Here is a 19,830-nt window from a genome sequence, read left to right as displayed (position 1 = left end):
TCTATCTATCTATACCTTGTCCATCCTTTTCTAAGCTTTGTTAAGAAAATGTCTATCCCTCCACCAAATGATCCATCCAGAGGTTGTTCATCAAAATTTCCACAGCCTCTGGGAGAAGGAGATTTTGATAGAGGTCGAAATTTGATGGATAATATCAACCGTGTGAATGTTGTGGAAGGAAACTTGACAGAAATTACATACAGAACGGCCGACGAAAATTATGATATCCGTGCGCCTGTGCATCATTGGGACACAAGGCCCTACCAGGAGATCTTTGCAAATGGCTTCCAAGCATGGTCTCAGGGTCAAATTCCCAACTCCACTTATTATAATTTGCTTAACTTCATTGAACAGGCAGGTGCTCCTCTTGATCCAGCTCGACCTTCAACTTCAAGACATGTCTTTGTGAGTACCACTCTCAACAATGCTTGGCGACCAAATCCTTCCCCCCGAGTCCTCCCAGAAGGTTCTCGGATTCAATTTTATCGTTATGAAATTTATGCTCCTGGTGGTATTTGGGTTGGTATGACCCTTTGGAATCGATACACATACATTTCTCAAGATGAAGTTTGCTATGTTGGAGGCATTGCACCTCAGTACATTCGATCTTGTCTCATATTCACAGCAACACGTGAAGTCGGATCAAGGTTGGATTACATCTCATGCTATATTATTTTTATAATCCCCTCATATCATCAATTACTAACTATAAACTATTATATTATGATGCAGGTATCCACGTATAACATAGAGAAACAAGATTGATAATAAACAGGAATTTTAATCCAATCTCACATCCTTACTTTGCACTAACAATTTATATTCCGGTGTACTACTACACAGATGATAATGGTGTAAGAAGAGACCTACCCGAAGAAACTTATCCGCCTAGGAGAGAGAAAAGAGAGGCCTTGAATGCTGACGGGATGTTGCTCTTGAGTGGTATACTAGTTCAGTTCTAGAGATACCAAGTTATATAAATTCTACATTTCGTTCATCGAGAGCATATGAAGTTTATTTTTTCTTAAAAAACAAGTATGTGCGGGTGTATTACACTCCCGAAAAAACAGATGATAAGATTTTAACTGATTTGCGTTGGATTTGTGATGGTTATCCATCACTTGAGGATACGCCATTTGGAGAATATGGAATAGATTGTGCCTTCAACACTGAAGGCAACGAAGCATATATTTTTTGTACCAAACTTTGTGCCTACATAGACTATGCTCCAGGTACAATGAATGACAAGATTCTCTCAGGTCCTACCACAATTGCTAAAATGTTTTCCGTCCTGAAAAACACGGTGTTTGAAAATGGCATAGACTCTGCATTCAGGTCAACCAGAGGAAAAGAAGTTTACTTATTCAAGGGCAATAAGTATGGTCGCATAGCCTATGATTCCAAGCAACTTATTGGCACCATTCGTAATATCACGGATGGATTTCCAATTTTGAAAGGTACCATCTTTGAAAATGGAATTGATGCGTGTTTCGCTTCTCATAAGGAGAACCAAGCTTATCTTTACAAGGGAGAAAACTATGTACGGATCAATTTCACCCCAGGTACTACAGGTGACACTCTTGTGGATGTTGTGAAGCTCATCCTTAATGGTTGGCCAATTCTTAGAGGCATTCTGCCTCTCGACAATAAAGGAGTTGATTCTCATCCTCACACTCATCATGAACCATCCTACCCTGAACAACATGATGAGCTTTGAAAAAAAAAGAACAAGATGCCATAATATGATAAAAATAAGGCTTCCATTGCCAAAGTTTGTTTCCTTTTCTTTCCTAATGTAATAAGTGTGGATGTTTGTGTTTACTCTCGTGTATGTGGATATTTGTTTTCCTTTCTTCATGTAATGCTAATGGTTTAATAATAAAAGTGTGCTTTTTGGTTGAATAAATGATTCTAATTTTTTTTTCTTTGAAAAATTTACAGAGATGTTTATAGGTTGATTTGATTCCCGTGTATTTTTTTAAAGGCTATGATACGTAAGGCAAGTAAATGATATAAAGAAGAAAAAAAAATAGGCTTATTTCCTAAAATTATGTAATTTGATTTCATATTTTTTGAAATGGACAATTTTTTTTTCAGAGTTGAGTAAATCGTGTTTATCGAGTACGACATAATTCTAAAAATATGGTTATCCATGTTCACAGTTTTTGAAATTTAAAAAAATCGTACATGCAAGATACGAGTACCAGCTAAACCGACGACGCATACGATTTTAATTAATAATTATGTTTAAATCGTACATGAGAAAAATAGTATTTGTAAAATATTGTTAACTGAAATCATACTTGACATGTATATATCATATTGTATTAAAATGAGAGATTTAGAGGAATAAGTGTAGAGTGAGGAGGTCCACATTCATGGCTTTAAAGTTTTATGTCAGAAATGGAATTATGTTTTTATAGATAGGTTGATTCATAGTTAGAGTCTAGTTAGATTCAAACGATTAACGTATCGACACTTAAACTTTACTCCATCAGTATATTATTAACATTACGTTGCATAAATTGTATAAATTCTTTTAATCCTCTCTCATATTCATTATTTATGTGTGGTGAATTAGTTCAATTTCGATCCATATCTAAAAGTTTGTAATCATCATGAACATTATGTGGTGATTAAATGCACGTAAAATCTCACATTTTCTTCAAAGTATGACACTACAAGAAAAATACAAATTAACTTCACAATTTTGCGCTGACCTAAAAATGGAAGCTATTATTGTCAGTCAAACCCAAAAAAGAGATTTAAAAAATTAAACTCCCCTCCAATAGGCACAAAGTCGAAGAAAAGAAAAAAAAATGAAATATATTTGTTGCGTTGGACGCATTGTAATAAAATATTTTTGAAATATCATAGGTTGGTTGGAGAAATGCAAGATTGACCAACACTTTTAATGATCCAAGTAGGTTTGGCCAACATAGAGATTATTGTAGTAAAAAACTATCAGATAACACAACACTTAAAGGTTTAGTGGGGCAGACGCTCCCACTTTCCTTTTCTGCTTAAACCCTAATCTCTTTTCTTTTCTACTTAAAACCTATTCTATGAGAAATTTCCTCAAAACCAGCACCTTAAAATCGTCCTTAGTGAAGCTGCGTCAAAGGTCCATGAAGATGCATGCCGTTACAGTGGTGTCGTTGAAGGTGAACGGTGGTAGATGGTAGTGATCTGAGCTCGGTTGATGACGACGAGCAGAATAGCAGGGGATGCAACGACGACAAGTAGGAACAACGACTGCAAGAGGCGAACACGAAGACAACGGCTATTGTAAATAGTAATGATATCTCTAAACACGATCTTGAACAGAAGCGATATCGCTGACAACCATGATAATAACATAAATGCATGAAGGAGACGGAAATGCACCGTAATTTGAGTGAGTGAGGTTTCAGCAATTTGGGACTTTTAGGTTGTTGAATGTATTTTTAAAATTGTCACCATTGTCTATAAATGTTCTTTAAGAGTGTCTTTGCACTAGCGCAAAACTTATGAAATCTCCCCTTATTGCATTAAAGGAATCAGGCTTCCAATCCTAATGTTACATACCCAGAAGAGTGTCATTAGAACTACCTGGGGTGTATTTGATACGCACATATTGATTTCCTTTGAAAAGGTAAGCTTCAGACTCTTCATGAGAAGCAAAACATGCATCAATTCCACTTTCAAAGACCGTACCTTTCAGAACAGTAAACCCATCAGTGATGTTACGAATGTTGCCAATAAGCTGCTTAGAATCATAATCTATGCGAGTATACTTATTGCCCTTGAATAAGTAAACTTCTTTTCCTTTGATTGACCTGAATGCAGAATCTATGCCATTCTCAAACACTGTGTTTTTGAGGACGGGAAACATTTCAGCAATTGTGGTAGGACCTTTGAGAATCTTGTCATTTGTTGTACCTGGAGCATAGTCTATGTAGGCACAGTGTTTGGTTGAGAACACATATGCTTCCTTGCCTTCAGTGTCGAAGGCAGAGTCAATTCCTTGTTCCGCAAATGGTGTTCCTGCAAGTGATGGAAAACCACTACTAATCAAACGCAGATTAGTCAAAATCTTATCATCTGTTTTTCCCGGAGTGTAGTGCACTCGCACATAGTGATTCTTCTTCAGGAAGAAGTACACTTCATATTCTCTTGATGAACGAAATGCAGCATTGATGTAAGCCATCTTTCTTAACACAAGATTGAGATATATGATTTGATTTGAGGATGCTTATACATTCCCATGAGAGGCACCTATTTATAGTGTTATGGAGTGGGAACTTCTTACCCTTGTTTCAACGTAAAGCAATTGATAAAGATGATCTAACAAGTAAAAACAAAGTGTTATCGGTGCTGCATGTCCTCTCTGTTAGCATCATCTGTTTTTTTGTTACAAATTATGGAAGATAAGAGGGATAACACGTAACCTTAAAAGCCACTAAATTGAAACACGTAAACAAATGTTATGTAACTTCTGCATGTGCTGTTTGTCATCACATAAACAAATGTTATGTTATGAACTTGCTGGGATTCTACACTGTTATCGGTGCAGCATGTCCTCTCTGTTTCAGGGATAACACGTAACCTTAAAAACCACTAAATTGGAACACGTAAACAAATGTTATCTAATTTCTGCATGCACCTTCAATACATTAATCTATTACTCTGTTATGTAAACCGTGTGCTGTTTGCCTCGTCACATAAAACTCGATAAGTTTAGCACTGTCATAGGATATCTTAATTTGAAATATATATATATATATATATATGAGTGTTTAAAAGTCATTTGGAACAACTTTGAAAGGTTATAAAATTATGGAAGAGAGATTGATAAAAATAAACTTACTTTAATATTACACTACTACAAAATTATTAAATAAAAAATCAATTTTAAAGATAAAAAACTATTAATTTCTGTAATAGCTAAATTATATATATTTTAGAGACTAAAAAAATAATTTATATTTAAATTAGTTTAGATTATTGATAAATAGTTTCTAAATTGATATCTAGTTAGCTGCTTAAGTTTTAGTTATCAAATATTTAAATTTTAAAATTGGTATTAAAACTTTGGTATCAATTTAAAAATTATTTATTAATAATATAAATTAATTTAGATACAATCTTTTTTAATCTCTAAAATAATGTCTAATTTTATCAATATATAAATTAATTATTTTTAATCTCTAAAATTAATTTTTATTTAATGATTTTTTTAATATTATTTACATAACATAATAATTTTATTATTGACATGTACGTTTTGTACTTTTCATTTATCGTGGGGAGTTGAACTTCGTCAGTAACATTCACAAGAGTTTAACTTTATTTTGCTAAAATAATAATTTAAATATACCAAAGATAATGTAACTATAAATAAAACATAATTAAATTTTAAATTCACAAAATCAACCATTAATTAACTTATAAATGGAATAATTAATGAAAATTTTATGATGGATTATGTAGGATTTTAGGGTAATAATAATAAGAAGTGTCAATAAGCAAAATAAGACCGAATAGATCAATATCAATCACTTAAATCGACATTAATATAATATATTTTCAATATTTAATTAATATATTCAATATTAATTTATGTTATGAATGTATGAATTTTTGTGACAATAATAATAGATTATTTTTAATCCAAATATATATATATATATATATATATATATCGGGTAAAGAGTAGAATAAATTAAGAAGGAGATGGATGTTTCAATACAAAACCACATTTCACAAACGTTTATATTTTAAATATGACAAATATTCTTAATCACAATCTTTCTTCCTATTATTTTATTTAAATTTTCTCTAATCATCTCTTTAATCAACATTTATTTCTTTAATCCATAATCATTTGTTTCCGTCACACTCATCTTCTTACTCCCTGTAACATTTTTGTCTATTTTTTTTATTTATTTTTAGTAAAAATGGAGACATTATGGTAATATTTAAAAAAAAATTGTCGTTAGTATCGACAACAGTAATACAAATTAAATTAATATTAAAATATATTTCATTTATGGTCGACTTAACTAAAGTTATATTGAATATTTTTTTATGTATAAACGCAATAGAATTAGTTTGAACAATACTAAATTGTTTTATTTTAAAATTAATTTAAAAATTAGTATTGAATAAACGTCAATTTAACCGACAATATCCAGAATCAGTCTTCAAAAGTTAACTCTAATGAATTAAAGTATATAATTTTAGAATCTATTGAATGTGGAACGCAAATCTGACACTATTAACTAATTAACGATTATGTTAATTGTAGATAAAAAAATTATTATTATTTTTAACTGTTAAAGTTGGCTTTTGGTCAACACTAATTATAAGTATGTATTTTGTTCTAGTGGTTGTGTTCTAATACTCTCCAAAATTTAGCATTGATGCAATATCATACATAACTCAACAAAATTTATTTTGAAAATCTTCATGTTATTCAAACAATGATAAATTTGATTAATACAATAAACATAGTACTAAAAATATATGAAAGATTTCAAAACATACTCACATTCTAGACATTTAGTTAACAGGTCTATTATAGTATTTATAGTTTTGAATTTTTTTTAAATCTTTTCTTTGGTTCAGTTGAAGGTTTGGGTTTGACTCACGTCTAAGTTTTCCTTAACTAGTTTTCTTTTTCTGATTGGTGTCTCGCTCCTTTGGTTTGTCTGTATTTGCTTTAGTGGGATGTCGGAGGAAATTTCTGTCAGGTTATGTCAGGAGTTGCTTGTTTCTTATATGTTTGAAAGGTGTTAAGCGGTTAGGCTGCTTATATCTTTTTTCACCCCTGAAGTGGTTCTTGTGTATATATATATTCTTGATTGCTGATAAAAAAAAGTATTTATAGTATTTATTTTAGTACAAATTTATTAAAATACCTCATCAATAAATAAAGACTAACCAAACTCAATTACCTTTAAAAAATCATTGATAGATTAATATTAAAATTATTAAATTTTAAATCAATAGTATTAAGTATTATAGCGAGATTATGGTGAGTGTGATCATGTGTAGTAATGAAAAGTGTAATATGATTGTAGCCCTTTTGTATGCTCATTTTTTGGTGTCTTGTGCATACTTTAGGTAATATATGCATCATTTTCTCTGTATCCACTTTCAAGGCTTCATTCGCTGCTCATCACCAAACAAAGTTTAGTGTTATATCTTTGGTGTCTCTCAGAATTTTTCTCCTTAGATATTTCATTCTTTATCATTTAAGCTTCTGCAGTAGCATGTCCTTTAACATAATCCAGAATAATGATTTATCTGACATTTCAGTTATTGTAAGTGTGCTTCTTAAATATTTCTATTTTGTACTTAATCTGTTTTCATTTTGATTTGATTACTTAATCCTCCAACATGCTAAATAAACATCTATAAGGCCCTTGCTTCCTTCAAATTTCAAGCTCTCCACTTCCTAAAATCTCATTCTTACCTCAAAAGATTCACTATCTCATCTTCTCTTACTCTCTTTTCCTTCTGTCATGCTTTTATGTAGTCATATTCTACTAAAATCTACTTAAATTGTAGTATTTGAAAAAAATAGAGGCCTTTTACTAAAATTAGATTTTGACAACAATTATCTATAAAGTCACAAATTATTTTTTTATGGATTAAACTAAATCTATAATAATCAATTGTATTAAACCAAACCACCCACTTTTATTTATTATTGTGTCAAATTACATGAAGATAGGAAACAAAGACAGGAAAGGAAACACAAACATCAGACTTGTTACATTCGGAGAGGAATGAGGCTTCCAATCCTAATGTTACATTAAAGAGACAGAAGTAAACTTTGGCAATGAAAGCTTTATTTGAAGCATATTACGAGACCATGTTTTGTGATGAGACTAAGGTGGTTGATGATGATGGTGAACCCTTCTTTAGCTGACAGGCAAAATGCCTCTAAGACATGTCCAACCATCAAGGATAGGCCTCACATCACCCAGAAGAACGTCATCATATGCATCTGGGGTGAATTTCATACGCACATACTCATCTCCTTTGAAAAGGTAAGCTTCAGACTCTTCATGGGAAGCAAAACACGCATCAATTCCACTTTCAAAGATCGTACCTTTCAAAACAGGAAACCCATCAGCAATGTTACGAATGGTGCCAACAAGCTGCTTGGAATCATAGTCTATGCGAGCATACTGATTGCCCTTGAATAAGTAAACTTCTTTTCCTTTGGTTGATCTGAATGCAGAGTCTATGCCATTCTCAAACACTGTGTTTTTTAGGACGGGAAACATCTTAGCAATTGTGGTAGGACCTGAGAGAATCTTGTCATTTGTTGTACCTGGAGCATAGTCTATGTAGGCACAGTATTTGGTTGAGAACACATATGCTTCATTGCCTTCAGTGACGAATGCACTATCCATTCCAGGTTCTGCAAAGAACGTTGCTTCAAGTGAAGGAAAACCACTACTAATCAAACGCAGATTAGTCAAAATCTTATCATCTGTTGATCCTGGAGTGTAATGCACCCGCACATACTTATCCTTCATGAAGAAATAGACTTCATAGTCTCTTGATGAACGAAATGCAGCATTGATGTAAGCCATCTTTCTTAACACAAGAGAGAGAGATATGATTTTATTTGAGGATGCTTACTTTCCTTTGAGATGCACCTATTTATAGTGTTATGGAGTGGGAAGTTCTTTACTATTGGTATTGTTTCAACGTAAAGCAATTGATAATACTATCTAAAAGTAAAAACAAAGCAGGCTTATAAGTTAAAATGTTTTGATGTTTTAAATGGTTGTTGAGAGCGTGGCACTTGAAGATAAGAGGGATAACACATAACCTTAAAAGCCACTGAATTGAAACACGTAAACTCCACGATGAGGATTAGAGAGGTTGGAGTTTCTTGCTTACCTGAAAAAGGGAGACTCAACAACATCATCATTCCTTCTTGTAATCATGCTTAAGTAAACTAAAGATGATGGCAATGAAAAAACTGATATTTAAATGAAACTGATACGTTAAGGATGTTCCAAACTTTTATAAGCCTAAATACAAGAATTATGTCCAAAAAATGTTATAATGCAGTTTAAATATGGTTCAACTAGCTGTGAAAAAATTAAGCAATACCTTTCTTGAAGATTAAGCTCATAAAGTTACCTTTTTCTTGAATAGAAGTGTATGGCACATCAATTTTCTTGTCGCACTTTCCATTTAACTACAGAAAATATTATATGTGAAAATAATTTCAAAAGTGGAAAAGAGTAAAGGATGTATTTACTTAAAAAAAAACCAGAGAGGTCATTAGTTTTTTTTTGTTTTTGTTTTATCGACAATAAAAAATAAATAAATAAGAACCACTTCAGAGATGGTTCAATCCTTATACACGGTGTCCAACTACCGATTCCTGCCTAAAGTCTCCCAAACTAACTAAAACTTACATTGCCCTTGCTAAAACTAACACTCTCAAAAGATTATCCTCATGCACAACATAGGTTCTAAACACCAATCTGAAAAGGAAAACAAAGCTGACCTAAAATTTAAAGAGACCCAAGACCAAACATTTACTTGCACCAAAGAAAAAACTTCAGACGCATCTGCCACCCCTCTCTTGAAAATAAAGTTATTCCTGTGATTCCATATCACACTAACCACCCCGACCCAGATTATGTTCCAGAGGTCATTAGTGAAATCATATTTGTACTTGTATAGGGTTATAGGGTTTAGATAGTAAGTGTAAGTGACTGGAACAATTGTCTTTCATCCCTCAGTCGCTCCTCCTTCACCTTCATTCTCATATTCACTCATTGGTGTTCATTCATTCTTCCTTCCTCTTCTTGTATTCGCTCTCTAATACCTAGCCGACTGAGAATTAATCTGCAAAAGATTCTCCGACAATCAATTAAGTGTTATGTATACGAAAATAAAGGTGAGAAATTATTATTTATAAGAAAATTATTAATATTATTATTATATTTATTATCATAATTAGTTTTTATTATTATTATTATTATTCTTATCTTCATTATTATTGATATATTTATTATTACTAGCAGAAATACATACGCCAATGACGTGCTGTGTATCCGTATTTTTTGTTTTTATCACTATTATATTCATATTTTTTTTATAAAAAAAAAAACCAAATGATAAGAAGGGACAACAACTAAATCAAATAATAAGAAGAAATAAAAAATTATAATTTTTAAGAGAGATGAAGATATGAAAAAAAAAGTTGTTTCACATGTTTGACAAACTACTCCACATTTAAAATTTAAAATTGATATAAAATTTAAAATTGATATAAAGGGTAATAAGTATGGTCGCATAGCCTATGATTCCAAACATCCAAGGAGTTTGTTGGCACCATTCGTAACATCGGTGATGAGTTTACTATTTTGAAAGATATGATCATTGAGGAATCCGAAGCTTACCTTTTCAAAGAAGAGAAGTATGTACCTAAAGCAAATGCCACCTAAAGTATTCATTATTAGATTGGATATCATCAAGTTTGCAAAAGAATTAAGACCCATTTATTTTATAGTTGAATAAAATTAATAGAGTGAATGAAATGTATATCCAAACTAATGTCACCCATAAATTTACACTGAGATTTTGATATTTCTGTTGTCAAAACAAATAGGGGCATAATTATTATTTACATCACCAACGATGCTTAACCAAAATCCTTAAGGATTCAGATTCAATTTCCCCATTTAGATTTCCAAATAATTTTACAAGATTTTGAAGCTCAAAAGAACTGTCAAAAAGAGGGCGTGAAATCACTTTTGGTTAAGAGACACACTCCAAGGGCAAAATAATCTCAGCTAAGACAAATGTAACAGCATAAATTCTGTCAAGACATGATTATATTTTTTCCTTTGTTGCTTGAAAAGTTCTTTTCACACCTCTTTCTATCTCTATGCGTTTGTGTTCTCTTTGAATTCAATAAATATTAATTAATATACTCCTCTTTTCTTTAAAGAAGTGTAAAAATAATAACAAAATAATAAATAAAAAAATGACAACAACGTGAAGTTAAAAAATTCCACCAATGTAACATATTATCACATAGAAGAAAGGAAAACAAATATCACATTCAGAAAGTAAAACAAGCATCCACACTTGTTACACTAGGAAAGAAAAGGAAGCAAACTTTGATAATGAAAACCTTATTCTTATCATGGCCTCTTGTTTTGTCAAAGCTCATCATTTTTTATTTATTTTTATTTTTTTGAAACCTCATCATGCTCATCATGTTCTTCATCATGCTCTTCATCATGCTCTTCAGGAGAGGATGGATAATAAAGAATATAAGAACTAGGTCCTAAATCAACTGATGTATCATTGAAAGGCAAAATGCCTCTAAAAGATGACCAACCATCAACGATGGGCTTCACAACATCCACAAGAGTGTGATGGGTAGAACCTGGGGTGAAATTCATCAATACATAGTTTTCTCCCTTGAAAAGATAAGCTTGATTCTCGTTATGAGAAGCGAATGACGCATCAATTCCATCTTCAAATATGGTACCTTTCAAAACAGGAAATCCATCAGTGATGTTACGAATGGGTTCAACAAGTTGCTTGGAATCATAGTCCATGCAACAATACTTATTGCCCTTGAATAAGTAAACTTCTTTCCCTCTGGATGACCTGAATGCAGAGTCTATGACATGCTCAAACACCGTATCTTTTAAGACAGGAAACATTTGATTAGTTGTGGTATCTGAGAGAATCTTGTCATTAGCATAGTCTATGTAGGCAAAAGTTTGGTCACAAAAGATATATGCTTTGTTGCCTTCAGTGTCGAAGGAACAATCTATTCCATATGCTTCAAATGTCGTACTCTGAAGTGATACAAAATCATCACCGATCTGACGCAAATCTGTCAAAACTTGATCATTTGTCTGTCCAGGAGTATAATACAACCGCATATACTTGTCGTATATGAAAAAATAAACTTCATTTTTTCTTGATGAACGAAATGCAGAATTTATATAATTTGGTATTTCCATATATATATACCTACACAATATAATAGGTAAAGCAATTGATAAACAAGATCTAACAAGTAAAACCATTTTTACAAGGATCGAACGACAGTCAATTTAATTAAATTTCTTTACTACGACTTCCACCATAAAATCATATTTAAAAAAATCTTTAAACCCTAAAGCCTAATAACACACTAAAATGAGTCATATGGCGTAAAATTTATCATGAAAAGCAACGAACTCAACAAGCATGCGATGGTTCACAACATCATACATCACTAGCCAAATGGAAAACATTAGCCAAATACAATCCAAATACATTGTTACGGCAAAACCCTCAAAATAAGACGTAAATCAAATTCAGTTACACACAAATTATAGAATAGAGATTGATAATAATGTACCTGTATAGACAAAGAAGATCTAGATAGTATCTAAAACTGATTGTACCTGTATAGACAAAGAGGATCTAGATAGTATAGACAAAGAGGATCTAGATAGTATAGACAAAGAGAATATAGATAGTATCTAAAACTGGTTGTATAAGATATCAGTGATCCTTTGATTTGATTGATTGGAGCGTATCTTATCTATAGATAATTTATTTATAATGTTTATTATGAATCATTGTTTTGATTGACTGAATCAATAAAATATCAGTTAATATCTGATTTATAGGAAGATATATTAATATATTAATTTACTTCTCATCGTTTAAAGTGTGTTTTTTGGTTGAATAAATGGTTCTAATTTTTTTTCAAAAATATTTACAGAGATGTTTATAGGTTCATTTGATTATTTTTTTTAAAGACTATGATATGTAAATGCAGGTAAAAATGAGATAATTTTGAAAAAAATCATCATTCATATTCATATGGTGTTTATTTTCTACTGATTATACCAAAAAAATTAATAAGTAAATATATATTTTTATTCAATACTTACATTTTGATAATATAGTTATAGTTACATATTATTTGTCGTATAGGTATATAATTTTTGTTGCTCATAAAGAAAAACATATTATTAGTCGTTTCAGTTTTATATAGGAGGTGTATAATAGGTTTTTCTGGTTTTTATAATAATTCAGGATGAAGTATCAAAATAAAGTTGGTAGTGTACATATATTATATATATTATATCTATAATATCTATAATATTATAAATAAATTTACATTAAAATAGTAATTAAATTAAACATACCTTTTAAATTTTTATAATAATTTTGGATGAAAGACTACCCTAAAATAGATCAGAACTTTATTTTTTTAAGAAGACTTGAAAAAAGTCTGCATCACGACACTAAATAAGTTTTTTTGAGAAAATTTGGAAGAAAACTGCATTAAAATGGTAAAGAATAAATAAATAAAGGAAAATTTTCAAACAATTTAAATATTAATAAATTTTTAATTTATAAAATAATATCTAACTTAATTATTTGTTTAGATTAGTTATTATTAAATAAACTTTTCTTACTGTTATGAACGAAGAATACAGAAAAAAAAATTATGCATTATTGATTTTAACCTTATTTTTTCCCCTCATTAACTATCATTTGTTTCATAACAGATTTCGTAAAATATTTTACGAAATGTGAAAATAAATACATAAAATATGATAATATTTAAAAAATATTTTTATGCATATATAATTTAATATTATTTATTTAGATGGAAAAAATAGATAGCGTAAATAAAAAATATATTCAAAATATATTTTTCAAAATGTGAAAATAAATATATAAAATATGAAATTATTTAAAAAAATATTTTAATCCATATATTATTTAATAGTATTTATTCAAATTTTATCCTTATAATATTTATGTTTTATTTTATTATTTTAAAAATATATGAGAGGAGATATTTGTAATTTTGTGACTTCTTTAATTTTGAAAACTAAATTTTAAATTTTAAATATTAAATATTATATTTTAAATATTAAATATTATATTTTAAATTACCTATATATAGGAGATCTCCTTTAAATATCATTTTAAATTTAAAATAGTGAATTTTAAATTTTAAATTTTAAATTACCTATATAGGAGATCTCTTCTTAACTATCATTTAAAATTTAAAATTGTGAATTTTGAATTTTGAATTTTGAATATTTAATTTTTAATTTTTTTAAAAAATAAATTTTAAATTTTAAATATTAAATATTTAAAAAACAATTTGATCTATATATTAAATATTGTTTATATAAATGAAAAAATATAATTAAAAAATATCTTCATATCATAATTCGCAAAATGTAAAAATAAATATATAAAATATGAAATTATTTAAAAAAATATTTTAAAATTTAAATTTTATATTTTATATTTTAAATTACCTAAATAGGAGATCTCCTCTTAACTACCATTTAAAATTTAAAATTTAAAATTTTGAATTTTGAATATTTAATTTTTTAAAAACTAAATTTTGAATTTTAAATATTATAATTTAAATTTTATATTTTAAATTACCGAGATTCCTCTTAACTATCATTTAAAATTTAAAATTTAAAATTTTGAATTTTAATTTTAATGTTTTAATATTTAATTTTGAATTTTTAATATTTAAATTTTAATATTTAATTTCGTATATGTTTTATGTACTAATAAATTTTAAATTTTAAATATTAAATATTAAATTTTAAATTACCTATATATAGGGGATCTCCTCTTAACTAACATTTTAAATTTAAAATAGTGAATTTTGAATTTTAAATATTAAATATTAATTTCTTTTTAATTTTAAATTACCTATATATAGGGGATCTCCTCTTAATTACCATTTTAAATTTTAAATTTTAAATTTTAAATCTTTTAAAAAACTAAACCCCTAAGAAAACCATAATCCCTGCAACTCACCTATCACTGCAATGCCTCTCAATCACGATCTTTTGGATGGAAATTTCCTATATGTTTTCTCATATAGTAATCCTCTCATTGGTTCAGTTTTTTCTAGTACTTAATTTCTCTTTCAATTTTTTAATTGTTCTATTTGTTTGTGTGAGCACAATAATTATAATATTGTCATCATATAAAAATGCTAAAGACATTCATAAATGAATAATCAATAAAAGTAAAATCAGAATATATACTTTATAGTTGAAAAACAACACTTACCGATTGATTTCGTGGTTCTGGAACGAAAGTGGTGGTGGTTTTGGAACGGAAGTGGTGGTTCTAGAACGGAAGTGGTTCTGGTAATTTGAATTTGAAAACAGAAAGTTTGATGGGATAAAAGTGAAGATGATTGGGAGAAAAAGATGATAGAAAGTTTGATGGGATATAAGTGAAGATGATCAGGAGAAAAATATGATATAAATTTTGATGGAACAAAAGTGAAGATGATCGGGAGAAAAAGAGGATAGAAAGTTTGATGGGATAAAAGTGAAGATGAACATGAGAAAAAGATGATAAAAAGTTTAATGAAAAGGAGAAAAAGATGATAGAAAGTTTAATGAAAAGGAGAAAAAGATGATAGAAAGTTTAATGAAAAGGAGAAAAAAATGATAGAAAGTTTGATGGGATAAAAGTGGGAGATGAACTGAAAAAAAAAAGGATGCAATTGTAGAATGTTTAAACTCTTTGAGATATAAAATTTAAACTCTTCATAAAAAGGATGCAATTGTAGAATTTTTAAATTGATTTAAGAAACGGATCTTATGATTCTCCACTACACATAAGTCACCTATCCTACTTCCCACTTTCTCTCTCATATATAGGTACCTACTCCCCACTTTCTCTCTCCACTATTTTATTAATCTACTCTTTAACAGTATACTCTTTAACTTCTCATTTTAATGTTATTAAAAGAAATTATTTTTGAACAATAAAAAAAATACTAAAGAAAGAGAAATAAAAAATGCGGATACACACTACTATTTAATTGTATACTCTTTAACTTCTAATTTTAATTTTATTAAGAGAAATTGTTTTTGAAAAATAAAAAAAATACTAAAGAAACAAAAATAAAAAATGCGGCACCTCAGGGCCCGTTCCCGCTAGTAGTAATAATAATAATAATAATTTTATTTCTACATGATAAAATAAAATCTACACTAAGCCTTTTTTTATCCATAAAGTTTATTACAAAAATCAAAATTATCTTGTTAAAAAAATTCTCTTTTTATATGTATCAAATTACCACTAACCTTTTTTGTAGTGTTTGAATAAATTAATATTTTATTTATTTTGATTTTCCTTTTTAATTCAAAATATTATATTATTATAAATGTTTGTTAAATGTATGTTATGGTTTTAAAAGAAAGTTTGATGAGGTGAAAAGTGTGAACCGAACATTTGTCTTATTAATAGAATGTTGAGTTGAGGTTTAGGTTTTTATGGTTGAGCAATGATGAGTTATGAACCTTTGATTTAGAAAAGAAGGCATTCCCAAAGATAGGTTTTGCAGAGTGCTACATAGGTGGATTTAAACCTAAAAAGATGTTGAGGTAGTGGTTTTGATTTGACTCTGAATCGGCAAGGGGTGGTGGGTCAAAAACCAATCTTCTTTGTTTTCACTTTTGAGATTTTGCCATACCCTGAAGAAGACTCCTCTTCATGGTTGGTTTTTTCTCCCACAAAACCAACCTCCAACCTTCCTCTCCTACCACACTCATGCATCTCTCTATCTTTATGCTTCCTCACTTCTTCATTCTTCACCTTTATCATTTCAACATATACATCTAATTTTTTTTCTCAAACTACCCAGGTAGGTACCTCTTCTTCTTATATCCTTCATTCTCTTACTTCTTTTCCCAACTCTACATTTTCCAGCGAAAATGAATAAATTAAATTGAGATATTTCGGTCAGAGTCAATCCTAAAAAAACTTTACATAGTCCAGAATACATAAAAATGAGGGTCGTGGCTGACAAATGTAAACAACACCACAAATAAACATAAACCCCTATCATTTTCTAACAAATCTCATGCGTACCAAAGGTTCTACACATTAATTAGAATACGAAAAACTTATTTTACAGGCTTTGGAATTTAACCATGACCATACCTTTACTTGTACCATAAAAAAATTTCGATATAATTTATAATGCGGCTTTTAAAAATCTTCTTATTTCTATTTTCCAATCAGGTATTGGAAAGTAGTTGCAAACATTGGAAAGAAGCATTAACAAAACCTTTTTGTTTTCTTACAATCTCAAATCTCAATAACACTACAAGTTATAAACTCGGAAACTTTTATGGTTTAGTCTCTCAAATTATTGTGCCATGAAGGTTTGTTTTATGTGGCTCACTTTTTTTGTTTTGTTTTCTTTTCAGAAGGGTTCTAGTTTATATTCCATTGAATATTGAATACAATCAGCAGCTCTTCAAGTGGAAGATTTCTGGTGTAGATATATCAGCAAACTTCATTTACATTGATTAATGTCGACCAAGGTTAAAGGCTTGCTTAAAGGATTTAGATACATATCCCAAATATTCGGTACGTGCATTGAAAATTACCTAATTTTATTGGAGTGTTTTTAATAGACAAAGAATAAATAAGATAAAATGAAACATTTCAAAGCGTCACAACCCTTATATAAAATATGGCCAAGATCAACCTGTTCAACACCTGACCAACATACATTCTTCAGGCTTTACAAATCTCCAAACTAAATTTCAATTTAAAGAAATGATCAACCACATAAAAAAAATCGCTACTACCCTAACCGAATCCTTATAATCAATTTTTAGTCTAAACAGTATACACAAAACAAGTTTTACTACATCCAAAAGCCTACTACATAATTTTATTGGTAGTTTAAATATGCTTACAATTCCTTACAAAAATTATGGTGACAATTTGAAAAGTTAAAAGTTATGGTGATAAGTATTTTGCAGACGAGAAAGAAGAACAATTTCAAATTGGTTTGCCAACTGATGTAAAGCATGTGGCACATATTGGATCAGATGATCCACAAGCAAATGCACCAAGCTGGGTACTATTATCTTTCTCTACTCTTATCACTTTCTTTAGCTCATAACTCTTCCTTAATTAAGAAACATTAGTTTCTGTGCATTTTCAAATCTTATGCAGATGACAGAGTTTAAAGGAGGAAAAGAAACCCCATCAGGAAACCCTAATCAAGAAGGTTTTAACATGTTTCTCTACTTACCATTTCACTTATTTATTCAGACTTTCTTCTAATAATGAAAAAAATTCATTCTCCACTCTTAATATTTAAAAATAAAAACACAATTTAAAAAATTATAATCCTTCAAATTAGTGTTTAAACTTTAGTGAAATGTATCAACTTCCAAATTTATGGTATGAATGTTGAATATACTTTAGGAACACAAGGTTTGATGAAGTAAATATATTAAGCATGTAATCAGGAGTTTAATTTTCATATTTATATGTATTTAGCAAGAAATTAATTCTTTAAATAGATTTTAATATCATGAAGAGTTAGTACTTAACTTCTTCAAAAGAATTTAGGGTTACTAATATCATAAGATTTTTGGCAAAAATAAGTTTGTCATTCATTTTTTTAATTATTAAAACTCATCATATTAATCTTTAATTTATAATTTTAAGTCACTGTTGTCCTTTATAAAAAAAATAATGGTTCTAGATTTTGTACACATAAATCGAATAGAATAATATGACATCTTGAAAAAAAAAAGGCTTAAAAGTGTCTTAAAAAAATTAAAGATCAATGATAACTTATTTTTCATGTTGATAAAAAACTTAAATTTACGAAATAAAAAAATTAGATAAAGAATAAATTCAAATTAACTTTGATAAAAAATAAAGTCTAAAATTTAAATAAGGATTTAAATTTAATTTTGGTAAAAATAAAGAGTGAGTAATAAAAAACAATTTTGACCTCATATTTTAATTTAAAATTTATTTTTAGAATTATTTATAAATAGATAAAGTTTTCTTAACAATTTTTTTTTTATCGTTTCTTCATATTTTTATAATAATATTTTTTTATAATTATTATTAGTTAAAATTTGAGATGAGAAGTAATGAAAACTTTTATTAAAAAGAAAACAAAAGATTGACCTAAAATCTGTTCCAGAAATGGTTCATTTGAGTTCGTCTTCTTCGTTGAAATTCAGGTGAAAGGGAGAAAAGTTCGAGAAGTTCGAGGAGCCGCCACCTGATTCCCAAGTCCCGAAACCAATCCAACGACCCCGACGGCCAGGCGCCTAGACCGAAGACATCGCGCCGCCACCAGCGCTCCTCCGACCCCTCCGCGGACACCTTAAGTCAAGACACCTCCACCGGCAGCTCCCGCCACCGGAGACCACGGCGTAGCTCCAACCACAGCGGTGAGTCGCCGTCGTCCCAGGAAATGCCGCCGGCGAGCGCGAAAGGCAGCCGGCGGAAATCGAAGAACTCGGAGGATGGATCCGTGAAGAAATCCTCGGGAAGATCGTCCAAAGGAGGAGACTCTCTAACTGACATTTCGGTTTCAGATTATGGGTCTGGCTCTGAAAGTGGGCCAGCGGAGCCCAATAGGGTTTAAATTGGAGTGAGTCAAAATTTCGGTTTCAGATTATGGGTCTGGGTCTGAAAGTGGGCCGGTGGAGCCCAATAGTGAGTGAAAGAGAGAGTAATATGTGAAGAAAGAGTTTAGGGAGAAAGAGAAGAAGTGAGGGAGAGACATGTTGTTTTGCAAGTTGTAAATTATTATTACAGGTTTTGATGCATTTCTTTTATTTATTCAATCTCATTTCATTTCCTTTTCTATTTTTCTCCTTTTTTCTTTTTAACTTCATTTAAATTAATATGAATTAAATGAAATTGTTAAAACTAAATGTTTATTGTAAAATAAATAGTTTAATAAAAGCACTAAGCATTGAAGCAAGAACTTAATATATTTGAGATAATATT

General features: G+C 29.6%; 4 protein-coding genes and 1 non-coding gene across 5 annotated transcripts; 2 read left to right on the top strand and 3 right to left on the bottom strand.

Annotated features, from left to right (window-relative positions):
* On the top strand, positions 1-1,906 carry LOC137827546 (uncharacterized). The gene is made up of 2 exons (XR_016522918.1): positions 1-647; positions 733-1,906. It is a non-coding gene; the product is annotated as an uncharacterized LOC137827546 (transcript).
* A 1,653-nt stretch (positions 1,907-3,559) lies between these two features.
* Positions 3,560-4,230, bottom strand: LOC137827545 (albumin-2). Its single transcript, XM_068633731.2, has one exon. The coding sequence runs from the start codon at positions 4,187-4,189 to the stop codon at positions 3,560-3,562; it is 630 nt and encodes a 209-aa protein (XP_068489832.2). The 5' UTR covers positions 4,190-4,230.
* Positions 4,231-7,661: 3,431 nt separating this feature from the next.
* LOC137827554 (albumin-2) lies at positions 7,662-8,642 on the bottom strand. Its single transcript, XM_068633741.2, has one exon. The coding sequence runs from the start codon at positions 8,589-8,591 to the stop codon at positions 7,911-7,913; it is 681 nt and encodes a 226-aa protein (XP_068489842.1). The 5' UTR covers positions 8,592-8,642; the 3' UTR covers positions 7,662-7,910.
* A 2,675-nt stretch (positions 8,643-11,317) lies between these two features.
* LOC137829478 (albumin-2) lies at positions 11,318-12,008 on the bottom strand. The gene is given in 2 exon segments (XM_068636280.2): positions 11,318-11,362; positions 11,364-12,008. Coding segments are annotated over 2 exon segments (690 nt in total).
* A 5,322-nt stretch (positions 12,009-17,330) lies between these two features.
* LOC137827521 (uncharacterized) lies at positions 17,331-19,557 on the top strand. The gene is made up of 4 exons (XM_068633691.2): positions 17,331-17,424; positions 17,826-17,923; positions 18,022-18,076; positions 19,053-19,557. The coding sequence occupies exons 1-4, from the start codon at positions 17,367-17,369 to the stop codon at positions 19,460-19,462; spliced, it is 621 nt and encodes a 206-aa protein (XP_068489792.1). The 5' UTR covers positions 17,331-17,366; the 3' UTR covers positions 19,463-19,557.
* Positions 19,558-19,830: the final 273 nt, after the last annotated feature.

The sequence above is a fragment of the Phaseolus vulgaris genome, chromosome 7 (assembly GCF_051622355.1).
Source record: "Phaseolus vulgaris cultivar YP4 chromosome 7, ASM5162235v1, whole genome shotgun sequence".
NCBI lineage: Eukaryota > Viridiplantae > Streptophyta > Magnoliopsida > Fabales > Fabaceae > Phaseolus > Phaseolus vulgaris.
Note: the sequence above shows the minus strand (reverse complement) of the source record. Positions and strands in the feature narration are given on the sequence as shown.

Coding starts and splice junctions, on each gene's coding strand:
- LOC137827545 (XM_068633731.2), bottom strand. CDS start 4,189: ATGGCTTACATCAATGCTGCATTTCGTTCATCAAGAGAATATGAAGTG.
- LOC137827521 (XM_068633691.2), top strand. CDS start 17,367: ATGTCGACCAAGGTTAAAGGCTTGCTTAAAGGATTTAGATACATATCC. Junction 17,924..18,021: donor AAGCAAATGCACCAAGCTGG/GTACTATTATCT, acceptor AATCTTATGCAG/ATGACAGAGTTTAAAGGAGG. Junction 18,077..19,052: donor AGGAAACCCTAATCAAGAAG/GTTTTAACATGT, acceptor GTTGAAATTCAG/GTGAAAGGGAGAAAAGTTCG.
- LOC137827554 (XM_068633741.2), bottom strand. CDS start 8,591: ATGGCTTACATCAATGCTGCATTTCGTTCATCAAGAGACTATGAAGTC.